We start from the raw sequence: 13231 nt of genomic DNA on the forward strand, positions 1-13231 counted from the left end.
TTTTCTACATGAACTTGAATGGACGGAGCTCTGCCGCGCGACTCCGTGTGATCTGTCAAGTTTCGCATCGCGTCGCGTGTTGCTGAAAGTGTTTAGCCTTCTACTAACAATAACTACCGATTGGAACAGTTTTGAGCTTAGCTAAGATATTGTTTTTTTGACGGAATAAAATTTTCAACACTCTTCACCGTGTAATTCCAGAACTGGAATTCGAAGCCAAATGAAATTCAGGAGTTGTATAACCAAAGTTTGTGTTTGCCCTTGTTTTGCACCTATGTTTTTGCCTATGTTTGGAAGTGTTGTTTCAAACCCATTAAGGCAAATATTTTTATCCTTTAGTTTAGGCGCTTCAATGCACAAAATTCATTGTTGATGGAAAGCCTTTCAGTCGTTTACACATCAGTAGTCATCTCGACAAAATATAAAATTGCTGAGTCTCGGCAATCTCAAATTTGACAAACGTCAGTTCTTACCGAATTCGTCAGCAAAATGAATCCTGACTGTTCGGCAAAACCTTTACTGAATTTTCGGCAAAAGCAACGAACAGAAATTTATTAATTACTGAGCTTACGGCTGTTAAAAGTAAACAATTAATGCGTTTTTAATGTAAACATTCAATTGGGGATCAAGAAATCATTTTATTTCCGTATTCTATAAACATACAAAAAATATACATTACATTACTTCTGTTTCGAGGACGTAAATTCCAAATATGCAATTAGGACTGTCGAATATGTTGGTTGATACGTCTTTGAAGTTCTTCGACATATGACAGTTGTCTTTCCGGCAAAAGCTAACAAATATTTCGAAATTTCGGTAATCGAATTTGCTGATTTCGAGATAATCGTTAATAACCGATAAGTTCAGCAAAAGATTTTACCAAATCTCGGCAAAAGGATGCAAATTTACACATTGTAAACGTCGAAGGTTTAGGAATACGATAATTCTAATTTATCGGTAGAAATATAGTGCAAAAATGAAATTTCACTTTTGCAGATTGCCTGCCAAATAAGGTATCTATCTTTTCGAATAATGAAATTGCTGCTTTGGCCTTTTTTTGTAATTCACCAACTGGAACGGGTCAATATCTTCATGAAACGCTTCTTGGTAAGGATCTTGGCAACGGTTTGCTTCCGTCCATTTTGACATGGTAAGCTACATCTGTTTCTTTGACTCGAGGCAACTTTGCGAAATACCAACCTTTTCGACAACACAACGTTTTTAGCGATTCGATGCATTGGTTTAACAATCCAAGCCAGCTGTCGTATGTTCGAATAACGACCTGTGAAAGGTTGTTAGTGTTAATCTATGACATTAGTAAAATGTAAATCTCAAAAAATGTGACAAAATTCGTCGAATGTAAATGGTGAAAAAATATTTTCAGCATAATTTAACTTGTTTCCAATAGTAGCCTGAAATTCAACCGAGTACTATGGAAGAAATCCCTATTTTCTAGTACCAGTCATTCGTGGGTTTCATGTGCTGGTGTAGAAAGATTATAATCAATTACTGCTAGTTGTGTTGACAGGATAATGAGATTCGAAGGCCAATTGAATCACGATTCTCATTATCATAGCTCAACAAGTTCGGATTCGTTGTAAGTAATCGCCATTTCTTTTTCCAAAGACAACTTTGCTTTGTTCTATTCCGATGTTTCGCCACAACCATCCATGGAATTTAGATTTTTCAATCGAGATCTTGTTGTTTAGGTAATTAGGTTTCTAGGCTATCGTAGAAGCACTTGGTTGGTTTGAAAAGAGTAAGTATAAATTGATCCGGTAGCCGACTGCTGCTACATTGATAGATGTTATGTGCTATTTAATTGAATGACATTTAATTTAAAACATAGCCCAAGGCTTTTCTAAGCACTTCGTAATACACCTTCGTAGTACACCCAGCTTGCCATTTAAACAGTCTCATTAAAACATTTGTAAAATTCTAACCTCGCTCGCTACAATTGCAAGCTTATCAAATAACCTAAAAGTGTTTTTCAAATGAGTCTAGGTAAAATACAATGCGTTTTGTCGGTGAAGTCACTTATACTACTATATCTCCAGAACCGCAAATGCCATCCGTTAGCTCTTCGAACTTGACCCATAATTCAATAGTCGCTTTCAAACGAGCCTAGCCTTGTTAAAATCGGTTCAGTCATCTCTAAGAAAATTGAACGGTAAAAAACAATGCGTGTTATCGCTTACGTCACTTATACCATTATATCTCCGGAAACAGAAATGCCAGCCATTTTATCAAGTGAGCCTGGACACAAACATACACACAGACATTTTCCGACCTCGTCGAGCTGATTCGAATGGCATATAACATTCTGGGTCTCCGAGGTTCGGTTCGAAAATCGATTTTCCAGCAATTCTTATACATTTCAGCAGAGAAATATTTTTGCTTCATGTTTCAAAATGGAAATAACCATACGAAAAGTTTAGCAGTAATTTGATGAAGCGATTTGATTCAAAATTTTAAGCATCATAAAAACACTCGAATTTGTCATTTTAAAAAAATGCTGCAGATAACAAACCGATGTTGTTTTTTCAGAGAGCAGTTTCCGATCGATCATGTTTTGCAACGTTACACGACACATTGGAGATAATTACATGCGACATTCCCCTCACTTTCTTCTTGCTTCTTGCTTCTTGCTTCTTGCTTCTTTCATCTTGCTTCTTGCTTCTTGCTTCTTGCTTCTTGCTTCTTGCTTCTTGCTTCTTGCTTCTTGCTTCTTGCTTCTTGCTTCTTGCTTCTTGCTTCTTGCTTCTTGCTTCTTGCTTCTTGCTTCTTGCTTCTTGCTTCTTGCTTCTTGCTTCTTGCTTCTTGCTTCTTGCTTCTTGCTTCTTGCTTCTTGCTTCTTGCTTCTTGCTTCTTGCTTCTTGCTTCTTGCTTCTTGCTTCTTGCTTCTTGCTTCTTGCTTCTTGCTTCTTGCTTCTTTCTCCTTGCTTTTTTCACTTGATCCTAGTCCATAGTCTTATAGACTTTTATTTCACTGGACTTCCATTTCCAGCTTCGTTTTTGGACAAAGCTAAACAGCAATAAAATACTCTCATAAACGAAACCATCATCTGTAAACAATGCAGAACAAGGTAAACCTCGTCAAGCACCTGGACAGGTAACAGCGATAAGACAGTTTTCGTCAACTACTGCGACTTCGAAGTACTGAACGATGGCGTGAATAGTGAAGCATTGGCCCCAGGGTCTTGCTAAAATTTAACAGAAGCTAACACAAATCCAATTCATCAACCTCATTTTCATTTTGACGTAGAACTACATCTTTCTTTACTATGCTCACCTGGGTGCATTTTCAAAACACGAAAGTGTAACGAAATTACTCCAGATTTGTTTTCTTATTAACTTTTTCCCTGTTAGAGTATTTTCTCTAATAGTTTCACAAAATGAATGGAAATGATGTAAAAATGTGCAATACCACATTTATTACGAAAACATTGTTAGAATAATGAAAAAATAGGTCCAAACACGAAACATTAAAATCAATCGAATCTATAAATAGACCCTGTTGCACGTTTGCTAGTTTCATTCTATGATAATCCATGAACGAAGACACATCGGGTGCGCAGACTGCCACCTACACCAAGACCACCAAGTGTTTAATATCGTAGAGAATTCCACAATTTGGTCCTTCTGAATGCCGGAAATGGATCTCGCACAGCATTTTGATAATTTCTTTCAATGAAGTATGCAAATCTGAAATGAAATAATCGACATCAAAATTCTATATTTTGCCTTTTTTGGTGACCGCTGAGACCGCCCATTTTTTGATAAATCTGCAAATGAAAACACGTAAAAGAAAGCTCTTAGCCAAAATTGGTTTAGTCGGCAGTGCGAACAAACGTGTTGCGATTCTTTCACAAAGCCAGTTTCACTTCAAACGAAAGTGATGGCATCGTCAAACATTTGGTCGTTTGCATTGAAGGAAAAGAAAACGGAAAGTGGACAATGATGGGGAACTATTAATTTTACTTTCCTTGAAAATCGAAAGTAAAAATCATCAGTTTAGTGCAAATCTAAAATAATCTGATAGGTTGTGCGCTTCTCGCTGTGCGAAATTCGCACCAAACAAACATAAATAAAGCCAATATACGGAATATCAATATCGTAAAAAATACCACCTACTAAAAACCTGATATGAATCCCGCAATAACATCGTTCAGCTACTGGTCGTTTGCGTGCGAGTAACATAAAGAATACATTTAATCGGCCCGAACATGAAAAATGATAACCCGAAATGAAGAAATCAATCTTAAAATTTATACGTTGATATTTTTGTAGCCGTTAGAACCACTCTTTGCAATGTGGCTTTCGCTTCAAAAGAGTGCGAAAAATTCATCAAAGTACGGAGAAAACAACGGAGAAAAAACATATACAAATCGACAGTTCTAAGTGCCATAAATGATAGTGTTGTAATCCGCAATTACGGTCAAATCACTTAGTTTCAAACCATTTCCAGTGTCTCTACATAGAATCAAGCAAATAGTTAATTGGGTTTCCTCATATACGAGGTCTGTACAAAAAGTTTTTTGAAGGGGACCATATAGATGTAGACGAATAAATAAATATTTTTTTAGAAAAATGAGAATTCCGGGTACTTTTTAAACAGACCTCGTACATTAATTTTATTCTATAAAATAGATTTTCAATCAGAATAAAGACTGTCCCAGAAAGTATGGACGCACTTTGATTTCGCTATAAATAATTCACAAGAGTTAGATATTCAAATTGTATTCGATATACTGATAATATTGGACTACAACAACAGAATATTATTCTCAACATTTGCTACTTAGCCATTGTAGACTAGCTGGCGCACCTTCTTGCGAACGTTTCTCATTAAATTCCGTACAGATTTCTTGGTGACAAGTTTTGACACTTTTTTCCAATCTTTTTCGAATTGTGTTGGATGGTTTCGGCTGCCGAGACATGTTTCCTAAGATGTGCCTTCGTTAATGCCCAAAACTCCTCAAATTGACGAAAGTGACATTTTTGGTAGTATACCATTCTACCGTTGATTTCGAGTAGTGGCAAGAAGCAAGATCTACCCAGAAGACAACAGGATCCTTGTGGCTTCGAATCATGGGTAGAAGTCGTTTTTGTAAACATTCCTTGATGTATATTTCGCTGTTCATTGAAGCAGTGGTGATGAAGGGTTTCGAAATCTTACCGCAGATACAAATTCCTTGCCAGACCATAGCTTTCTTACCAAATTTTTCGACTTCAATCGATGTCTCGGACTGGTTTAACACTTGCCCTTCTCGCACCGTATAATATTGTGGTCCCGGCAAGGATTTGTAATCGAGTTTCCAGCAAGAATCGTATTGTACAGCATTCGATCCCTCGGCCTGATCGATGCTTCGTGTTTCGGACTACGTTTTGGTTGATTCTGCTTCTTATAGGTTCGAAGATTCAAACGTTCTTTAGCACGAAGAACATTTGACTTCGAAGTGCCCACTTTTTTGGCCACATCCCGAACTGAAACCTCCTTTTTTGCTCGAACGCCTTCAGTATACATTTATCCAACTGAGGGTTAGCAGGACCTTTTTATCGACCCGTTTTCGGTTTATCCTCAAAGGTTAACACCTCCTCACCGAACTACCTGATTGCATTTCGCACGGCTTTTTCACTTATTCCTTCCATTTTTGCTATCTTTGTCAGTGACAGTCCGCGTTCTGTGCACCATTTGTACACAACATTTCGACGTTGTTCTGCTGAAAGTCCACGCATTTCGAAACAAACTAATGAAAACTAATAAACAACTGCACAAGTGGTTAGAGAAGAGTGTAAACAACAGGACGCAGCCGTAAAAATTGACAGATTCTGAACCATTGCGAAATGGCAGCGGTTTTTGGTTGCGTCCATACTTTCTGGGACTTCATGGGTGCCACGACTCGGTGCGAAATGCTAGCGCCATAGGAAAGGGCTCACAAGCAAGTAGTGGCAGATTTACTTTGTGCGCGGTTTGCCAAACGAGATTTGTTTGGAATTTTGATCGTGGAAAAAATTATCAACTGTGTTGAAAGTTGGAAAAATTGTAACATTCGGCTCTTTTCAAAATCCAAAGCATTTTACATAGATCTAATGAGATTTTACTTGAAATGGATAATTTATTAGTAGACCAAAGTAAATCTGGTTTTATAAAGTGTCGACAGCAGTCCTACGTCAATCTCGCGGTTATATCACTTACATTACCTACTACTGTCTACTACCTTTTTACTGTCCTATGGTTCTCATAATTGGAAAGCAGAGCTGAAAATGACATTTATTTTCCGCCATTTTTTGTCTATTTTATGTCAATAGAAATGACTTTCATTTGCTCTGTTTCAAACTGTTTCGCGATCCACCTGTTGAGCTGGCCGGAATTCCTACTACCGCGCTCGTAATTTTTTTTTTCGAAGCACTTTCGGCTTGGAGGCCATCTCGTTTACCACGGGATAGATTGTCATCCAGAATTACATTAATTTTTACTCATGCCATTATACCGACTTCATCTTCGTAATTGGCTTCAAACAAATATTTTGATAGTAATTAGTATGAAAGCTGAGATAGGTTTGTTTTAGGAGATATATTGTACGGAAATTTATGGAATAGAAGCAATTTTGTGCGGACAACTTCTTTATTTTTCTTCTTCTAATTTTCAACCATTGCATTCATCGTAGAAACTTTAATGATAATGTAATATTGCTACTGTTAAACTTTCAACAAAGTTGATTTTTTTTTATTATTCAATTGTTCGCTAGTTTTTATTTATATTAGTATTGATGAACTGCAACCCAACAAAAACTATAATTTCTTCAAGATTTGCTTTGGTCTTGTTAAGACTAATAAAATTTAGGATTTATTTTATTTTGACTCACTTTGTAAAAATATCCACCAAATGTTGTAATATCTTTTAAAAACTCCTTCCGCAATAGGTAATTCATTATGATTAGCTTCAAATTAATGCAACATGGGTTACTTAACATCGGTTAAATTCATAAAGTTTGTTAGGCGGGCCAAAATATATGAAGTGGCCTAGTCGACGATTATGACAATTACGATCAGCAAAAATGTGAACCAGTCTAGTTCACAAACTCCCACACCCTTCTGCTGCTTGTATAGCGATAATGGATCCTTTCCAGGACCAGCAATACCAAACTCGTCAAAATTGCTATTCCTAAAAACCCGAATAGACTGGCAGTTTGTTCAATATCGATGGGCATAGTTTGTAAGTTATTGTGAGGACACGTTGGTATTCGGCTAGCGTAATCTCGATTATAATATGTACCACATCCGCTTTCGAGAAGCTTCCGTAGCGTAATCCGGAAATACTGCTTAAGTGGGGATCCCTTTTCCAATCCAATATGCAAAGCTCGAGGAGGTATTATACTAATCTCCTGCAGGTCACAGATCTCGTCATCCGTAAAAGATTCTGCAAAATAAAAACTGAAAGGCTTGTAACAAAGAAAAAATTTAAAATGAACAGATACTTTTAATTTTAGGATACGTATAACCGACGTCACATAGAAACCCAAAACCTCCTTGCTCTACCAATGCCAAACCGCGATCATTACTTACTGCTCTCTCCGGGCTTTGCATTATTTTCTTGGCGTACAGTTCAATAGCTAGTGGATCTTTGGTTCGCTAGAATAGAAATATGTTAATAGTGGTTTCCTCTGCATCCACGTTTTCACGGCATACATTGAAGTAGTCCCAAATGTAGAACAAATCCTCAACTGCCACTTGAATGTTACTATCGATCAGCTGATGAACCGTTTTCAGATTCTTCGGAGGCGGCGTTAGCAGAGAGCCTACGATGAATGTTCCGTAGAACTGATAGATTAAAGACGAAAATAGAAGCATCACAAAAGCAATCAGCTTTGAGGAAATCTTCGATGGCTGGTCGTCATAACCTTGCTGACATATGAAACCCAGGATAGTAAAGAAATACTCTCTAGAGTTGCGGCGTAGTTTCGATTCCATTCTGAAAGCCCCCACAAGGATTATGGTTGAAACGATCACCGTTGCCAGTATGGTGTACCAGAGGTTCGCATCAAATGGCTGTAAAAATGCATTCTGGCCGACACCTCGTTTTGGATGACGGAAAACGATCATATTGCTGTAAAACAAGCAAGTTATAAAATTTTAAAATCGGTTGATTTAAACTCAATTATTGTCAATTGCTTTTACACATGCGTTATCAGTTTCACGGTGTAATCAAAGTAAGGCATACGCTCTTGAAGAATGTAGAACAAATTATCTGACACTTCAATTTGATGATCCATAAATTGTCCGACTAAACCGATGCTAGCGTTCTGAAAAAAACTCTCGCTACCGAAATTCGGAACCTGAATATGCCGGGGCCTGTAGTAAGATAGATCCTACGATGTATTACTCAATGACATACACTTGAACATTACGCACATACCGGAAATTATGTTTCATACTGAGCATGTTAATATATATGTAGCCCAATCGATGAAGAATAAAACTGGAAATCGTTTGTTTAGTCTCAAAACGTTGCTGAATGGTTTTGTTATGTCTATTTTGTAAATCCTGAAACGTTATCGAAAAGAAAAAAATATTACTAATAGACCAGAAAAAAGTTTTAAAACCCACCGTGAAAATAACATGCAGCCGAATTCCCTCGAAGTTACATCTGCGCTCGTAGAAACTCTCCACCCAAGTGAACGTGAAACCACTTTGTGAGTCCCAACGACCAATAGGATTCGCACGGAACAGCCCTGCTCTGCGATAGAGTGTATTGTAAGCCTCATACAAATCGAACGAATGACCACGCGGGCTACTCTCAACGGCCAAAGTAACGCGTGAATCCACGTTCAGATTCTGATGGCGCAGTAGGCCGTTGGACTCGTGCAGTGAAGATTTTCCAAACAATAGCCACTCAAATGAAGCATTGAAAAAAGTATTCCTGGACATAAAATCGAATAGTTCGGCTGTCTTCTGACAGGACAAATCCATGGTCAAGCCCAAATCGTGCGAAGGTATTTGCATTAGGCGAACATAATCCGGATATTGATTCTTTTTATCGATATCGACGACTCGAAGAGCTCCATTATAGGTGCTCCACAAAAACGATGCGATACCAAATACGTCTGTAACGGTATGAAATTACGATTCGAAACCAGTGAAATTAAAAATATACCAACCTTTGACATTGGTATCACAATGAAAGATCGTAATCGATTTTATCTTTGTTTTCGTAAAGTACTCCAATATCAACTGGGAATTCATCGATACCACTCCGGTCGGAGTAAAAAGTAGTAACAAGCACACAGAGCTAAACCGCAACATTTCTATATTTTTTTGATTCAGGTCAAACAAGAGAAACGTAAGAATGCGGTTAGTTGTACTTTGACTACGCCCTTTATCCTGAGGAACATATTAAATATTGACAACTGCAATTTACCCTGATTGATTGAGTCTTTCTTTGAGATTGATGTCTTCATTTGGACGTCATCGTTATTTAGATGTTCTTTCCACTGACAGCGAAATACTTATGCTAATGCAAAGCAATCAATATACGTTGCAAGTATGGCACCATTGACATCTCGGTTAAAGATTTAGAATGTATATCCTACTAGCTCTTCCGCAGAACTTTACCCTTCCTAAATTCATATCTGGATCAAATTGTTTCTTGCAGAATTATCAAAGGACCTAAGTTATTCGCATATCAATCCAAAATTATCACATTTATTGATTGAATTCATTCCTTTCATTGAGTTAATCTACTAAATCTCACATAGCAACGCAAAGTTTTGGCATTACATTCCTTTTGTGGACACATATTGCCATAAAAATGGTTGCGCCGATCTTTGGTTTAATGTTGCCTTTTTCGCAGGTTCGTTAATGTGACTTGTAGTCAACTGATTGTTGTGGGCTACAAGCGTTTCACAAGGATACCTCCCACACTGACCAAAAATCAAGTAAGATGGAATCGCCCTACGTAGTCGCATACGTAACACTCGCACGCCATTCCGTATACTTGGAAGAAAAACAATCCACAGCATTTCCCTTTTGATGCAAAGAATTTCTCCCTGATGCGACATGCCTTCTTAAATTTAATGCTCATTTACCGGTGGGGGAAGGTCATGTGCAAGCGCTTCTATTGCACCGTCTACCGCGTACACAGGGATTTTGAAATGGACATTAGCATTTAACATTAATCGCAGCAACTGCAATTGCGGCTAAACTGAACTGCAAGCCTTGTTGAATTGTGTTTCATATACATCTTTTACACTTAGATGCGTTCGTTCTTTTAGCAAGATTTCAATTTCGTTTGTCGTTAAGGCCACATAGATTTTGTAGATCGCATTCATTATCGACTGTATAAGATGAGATGCGAACGCGAACTGAGAAGAGTGATTCGCAATTTCACCCGGCAGTGAGTGACAGCAAAGTCGGGACTCAAACAAACGACACAAACGCTGTTGTCGCATAGAACCATAATTAAACGTCAAATGCTATTTTTAAGAAAAAACTAGTTTGAAAAAAAAACCGCTTTTCGGATCGAATGCAAATCAACAATTACAAAAAGAAAGGAAAATATATAGCAACCAAGAAATGCATCATACCTTATGATCAAAAAAGAACCGGAATTTTCACTTTCAAATTCCCGTCGAATCGATAAACATTCTGTCAAATTTTGACGCATATCGTACGATTAGTTTTTGTTTGGCGTCTATACAAAGAAGTTGAAAAATTTTCGTGTGGCGATTTTTATAATGGATGAAAATTTAGAACAACGTGCGTGCATCAAATTTTGTGTTGCAAATGGATTTAAGTGTTCCGAAACGTTGAAAATGTTAGGAAAGACCTTTGGTGAATCGTGTCTAGGAAAAACACAGGCATACGAATGGTATAAACGCGTCGTGGTCGTACAAGCTTGGATTATGATGAGATCCCTGGCCGCCCAACAACATCTGTTACTGACTGTTGGAATATTATTTGGCCGTTATGCGTCGTTTGCGTGAGGCCATTCGCAAAAAAGGTCAGACTTATGGAAGGAAAACTCATGGATTTTACACCACGATAATGCGCCGGCTCACACAGCGTTGGTTGTGTCGCAGTCTTTGGCCAAAAAATCAACCAATATCATCAACCAAGCACCGTTGAAATTTTGCGTTTTTTAATAAAATTCCGGTTCTTTTTTTATCATAATGTATGAAAAAGCAGAGTGCTATTAAAACACAGCTCTTCCCAAGTAACAAATTTTATTACGCTAGCTTATTTGTGACTCGTTTACTACCATAAATTTAAGTGATTGTTACTAACATCTAACCACAGTTTTCGATCCACCATAGAAATCATAAACTAGGCATTACTCTGGATAAATTTCAGCAGCTGCAGAATCCCTTGACACACAATCACCCACTTATATCTCACATCTGGAATATTTGCAGTTGAAAAATTCATTTTCTATAATTAGGGGTGGTGGTTATCTCATAGTACTGAAATTTTTATCACAAATTGTTGATCATATTTCCTATAGCATGGAGAAAAAATTATGCTGTTGAGTGAGTTACAACAAGAGATAATCACGATTAAGTTCTACCCATTCTTGTACAGGGTAAATTTTGAAAAGTCACCCCATAGTAAAGTAAGTCGTATTCACGACAAAAGTTGCTTCATTCTCATGGAGCCACCAAATGAATTGTTTAATTTTGAAACCTTTATTTAAAGAAAAAAAAACTCAATTTGTTTTCTTATGTAAGCTTCGCCCTTTTTCCATTCGGTTGAGAAATGTTTATTGATTGAAGTCGAATTAATTTATTCTCTATTTTCAGTAACAATGTAAGCGTTTGTAGTGGAATTAAAAGTACAAACAGCTGGGGACGGGTATAGCGTGATGGGTAAGTCGATGCCTTTCACGCAGCCCGCCTGGGTTCGATTCCCAACCCCGCACATAGGGTCAGAAAGTTTTTCTGGCCCGAAGAGGTGAATGACATTAATGTTAAAGCCTCTATAATTGAAACAAAAAAAAAAGTACGACCAAACAAGAGTGCTAGTGATATCTTCACAATTTTTCACTACCAATTGTTTTGCTGCTAGAATTTGTTATACTAAAAATTCTAACAATATAACGTGGCTAGAGATGGGCAATTCGTTCGCGAACGGTTCAAAAGAACTAGTTCTTTTGAAAGAATGAACGAGCTATTGAGCAATTTGACGTCTCAGTTACTCACACCGATGCAGAGTTCGCAGATCTATTCATATACGAAATTAGAATGTGTGCGAGCCGAAGTCAAAGTTTGTTGTGGGTTCAATTTTATACTGAGGTAAAATATTTTTGACTCATAATCATACACTGCGAAAAATGCATATAGAATTTCGTAAGCTATGAACTAATGAACCAAGTAGAAGACAGTTCCATTACTTGATATAGAGTTTCATGAACGATTTTAGGTCTTTCTCAACTGTTCTCTTGGCATTGCAGTGTTTTTTATTGCATATATGTCTTCAATAATTGGCACGATGCGGCTCGACAAAATTCACTGAGTTATTTCGACATACTCACACTAGCATTAACCTTTCAACTGCTGAGAATAGCCACACCAACACATTCGCACGTGGATTGGACTATAGTTCTTTTTTCGAGAACGGTAGTTCCTCAGTTCGAAGTCGAGGGATCTTTTTTATTGTTTGTTCAGCTCGCTCAACCTTTTTTCAAGAACGGTACTAATAAGAAAGTTTCGTTACGAAACCTCAGTTCTACTTCGAGGGACCTTTTTTCCAGGCTTATGCCCCGTTTACATTTCTGCTGGCTGCCAGCATGCTGGTGTCAGTGTACTGCCCTCTTAGGAAAAAAACGTTCAACGGTGGTCCTTCGTTGGTCTAATACTTTGGATCATTGGACCACAGTTGAACGTTTTTTCCTAAGAGGGCAGTACACTGACACCAGCATGCTGGCAGCCAGCAGAAGTGTAAACGGGGCATTAAGCTTACTAAAGTAAGTTCTCGTTTAGTCTTTGAACAAACAATGCAGAATCATTGCATGGCTAGTACTATGGATCCTACTGACACTGAGAATCCTTCCAGGTCGGGGTTCGAACATACCACAACTGGCTTGTCAGACCAGCGTCCTATGCATTGAACCGCCAACCCGGGACATTTGAACAAACAAACCAACTATGAATAGAACAAACGAACGGCTCTGAAGAACTAGTTCTTTCAACAGAACTCTGCATCGCTGAACGGTTCTTTGAAATGAACTGTTTTG

At 37.8% G+C, this 13231-nt stretch overlaps 1 protein-coding gene across 1 annotated transcript; it reads right to left on the minus strand.

Annotated features, from left to right (window-relative positions):
• Window positions 1-7073: 7073 nt before the first annotated feature.
• On the minus strand, window positions 7074-9306 carry LOC131428576 (ionotropic receptor 75a-like). Its single transcript, XM_058592622.1, has 7 exons — window positions 9162-9306; window positions 8611-9107; window positions 8420-8547; window positions 8182-8355; window positions 7693-8110; window positions 7482-7635; window positions 7074-7423 (listed from the first exon to the last, which is right to left on the minus strand). The coding sequence occupies exons 1-7, from the start codon at window positions 9304-9306 to the stop codon at window positions 7074-7076; spliced, it is 1866 nt and encodes a 621-aa protein (XP_058448605.1).
• Window positions 9307-13231: the final 3925 nt, after the last annotated feature.

This window comes from Malaya genurostris, chromosome 2, assembly GCF_030247185.1.
Source record: "Malaya genurostris strain Urasoe2022 chromosome 2, Malgen_1.1, whole genome shotgun sequence".
Classification (NCBI taxonomy): Eukaryota; Metazoa; Arthropoda; class Insecta; order Diptera; family Culicidae; genus Malaya; species Malaya genurostris.

Bases quoted from the DNA above. Each gene is read 5' to 3' on its own strand.
- LOC131428576 (XM_058592622.1), bottom strand. From the start codon at position 9,306: ATGTTGCGGTTTAGCTCTGTGTGCTTGTTACTACTTTTTACTCCGACC. The intron at 8,356-8,419 runs GTATGTGCGTAA...ATCTTACTACAG, and splicing joins AGTATGAAACATAATTTCCG to GCCCCGGCATATTCAGGTTC. The intron at 7,636-7,692 runs GTATGCCGTGAA...TTTCTATTCTAG, and splicing joins ACATTTGGGACTACTTCAAT to CGAACCAAAGATCCACTAGC.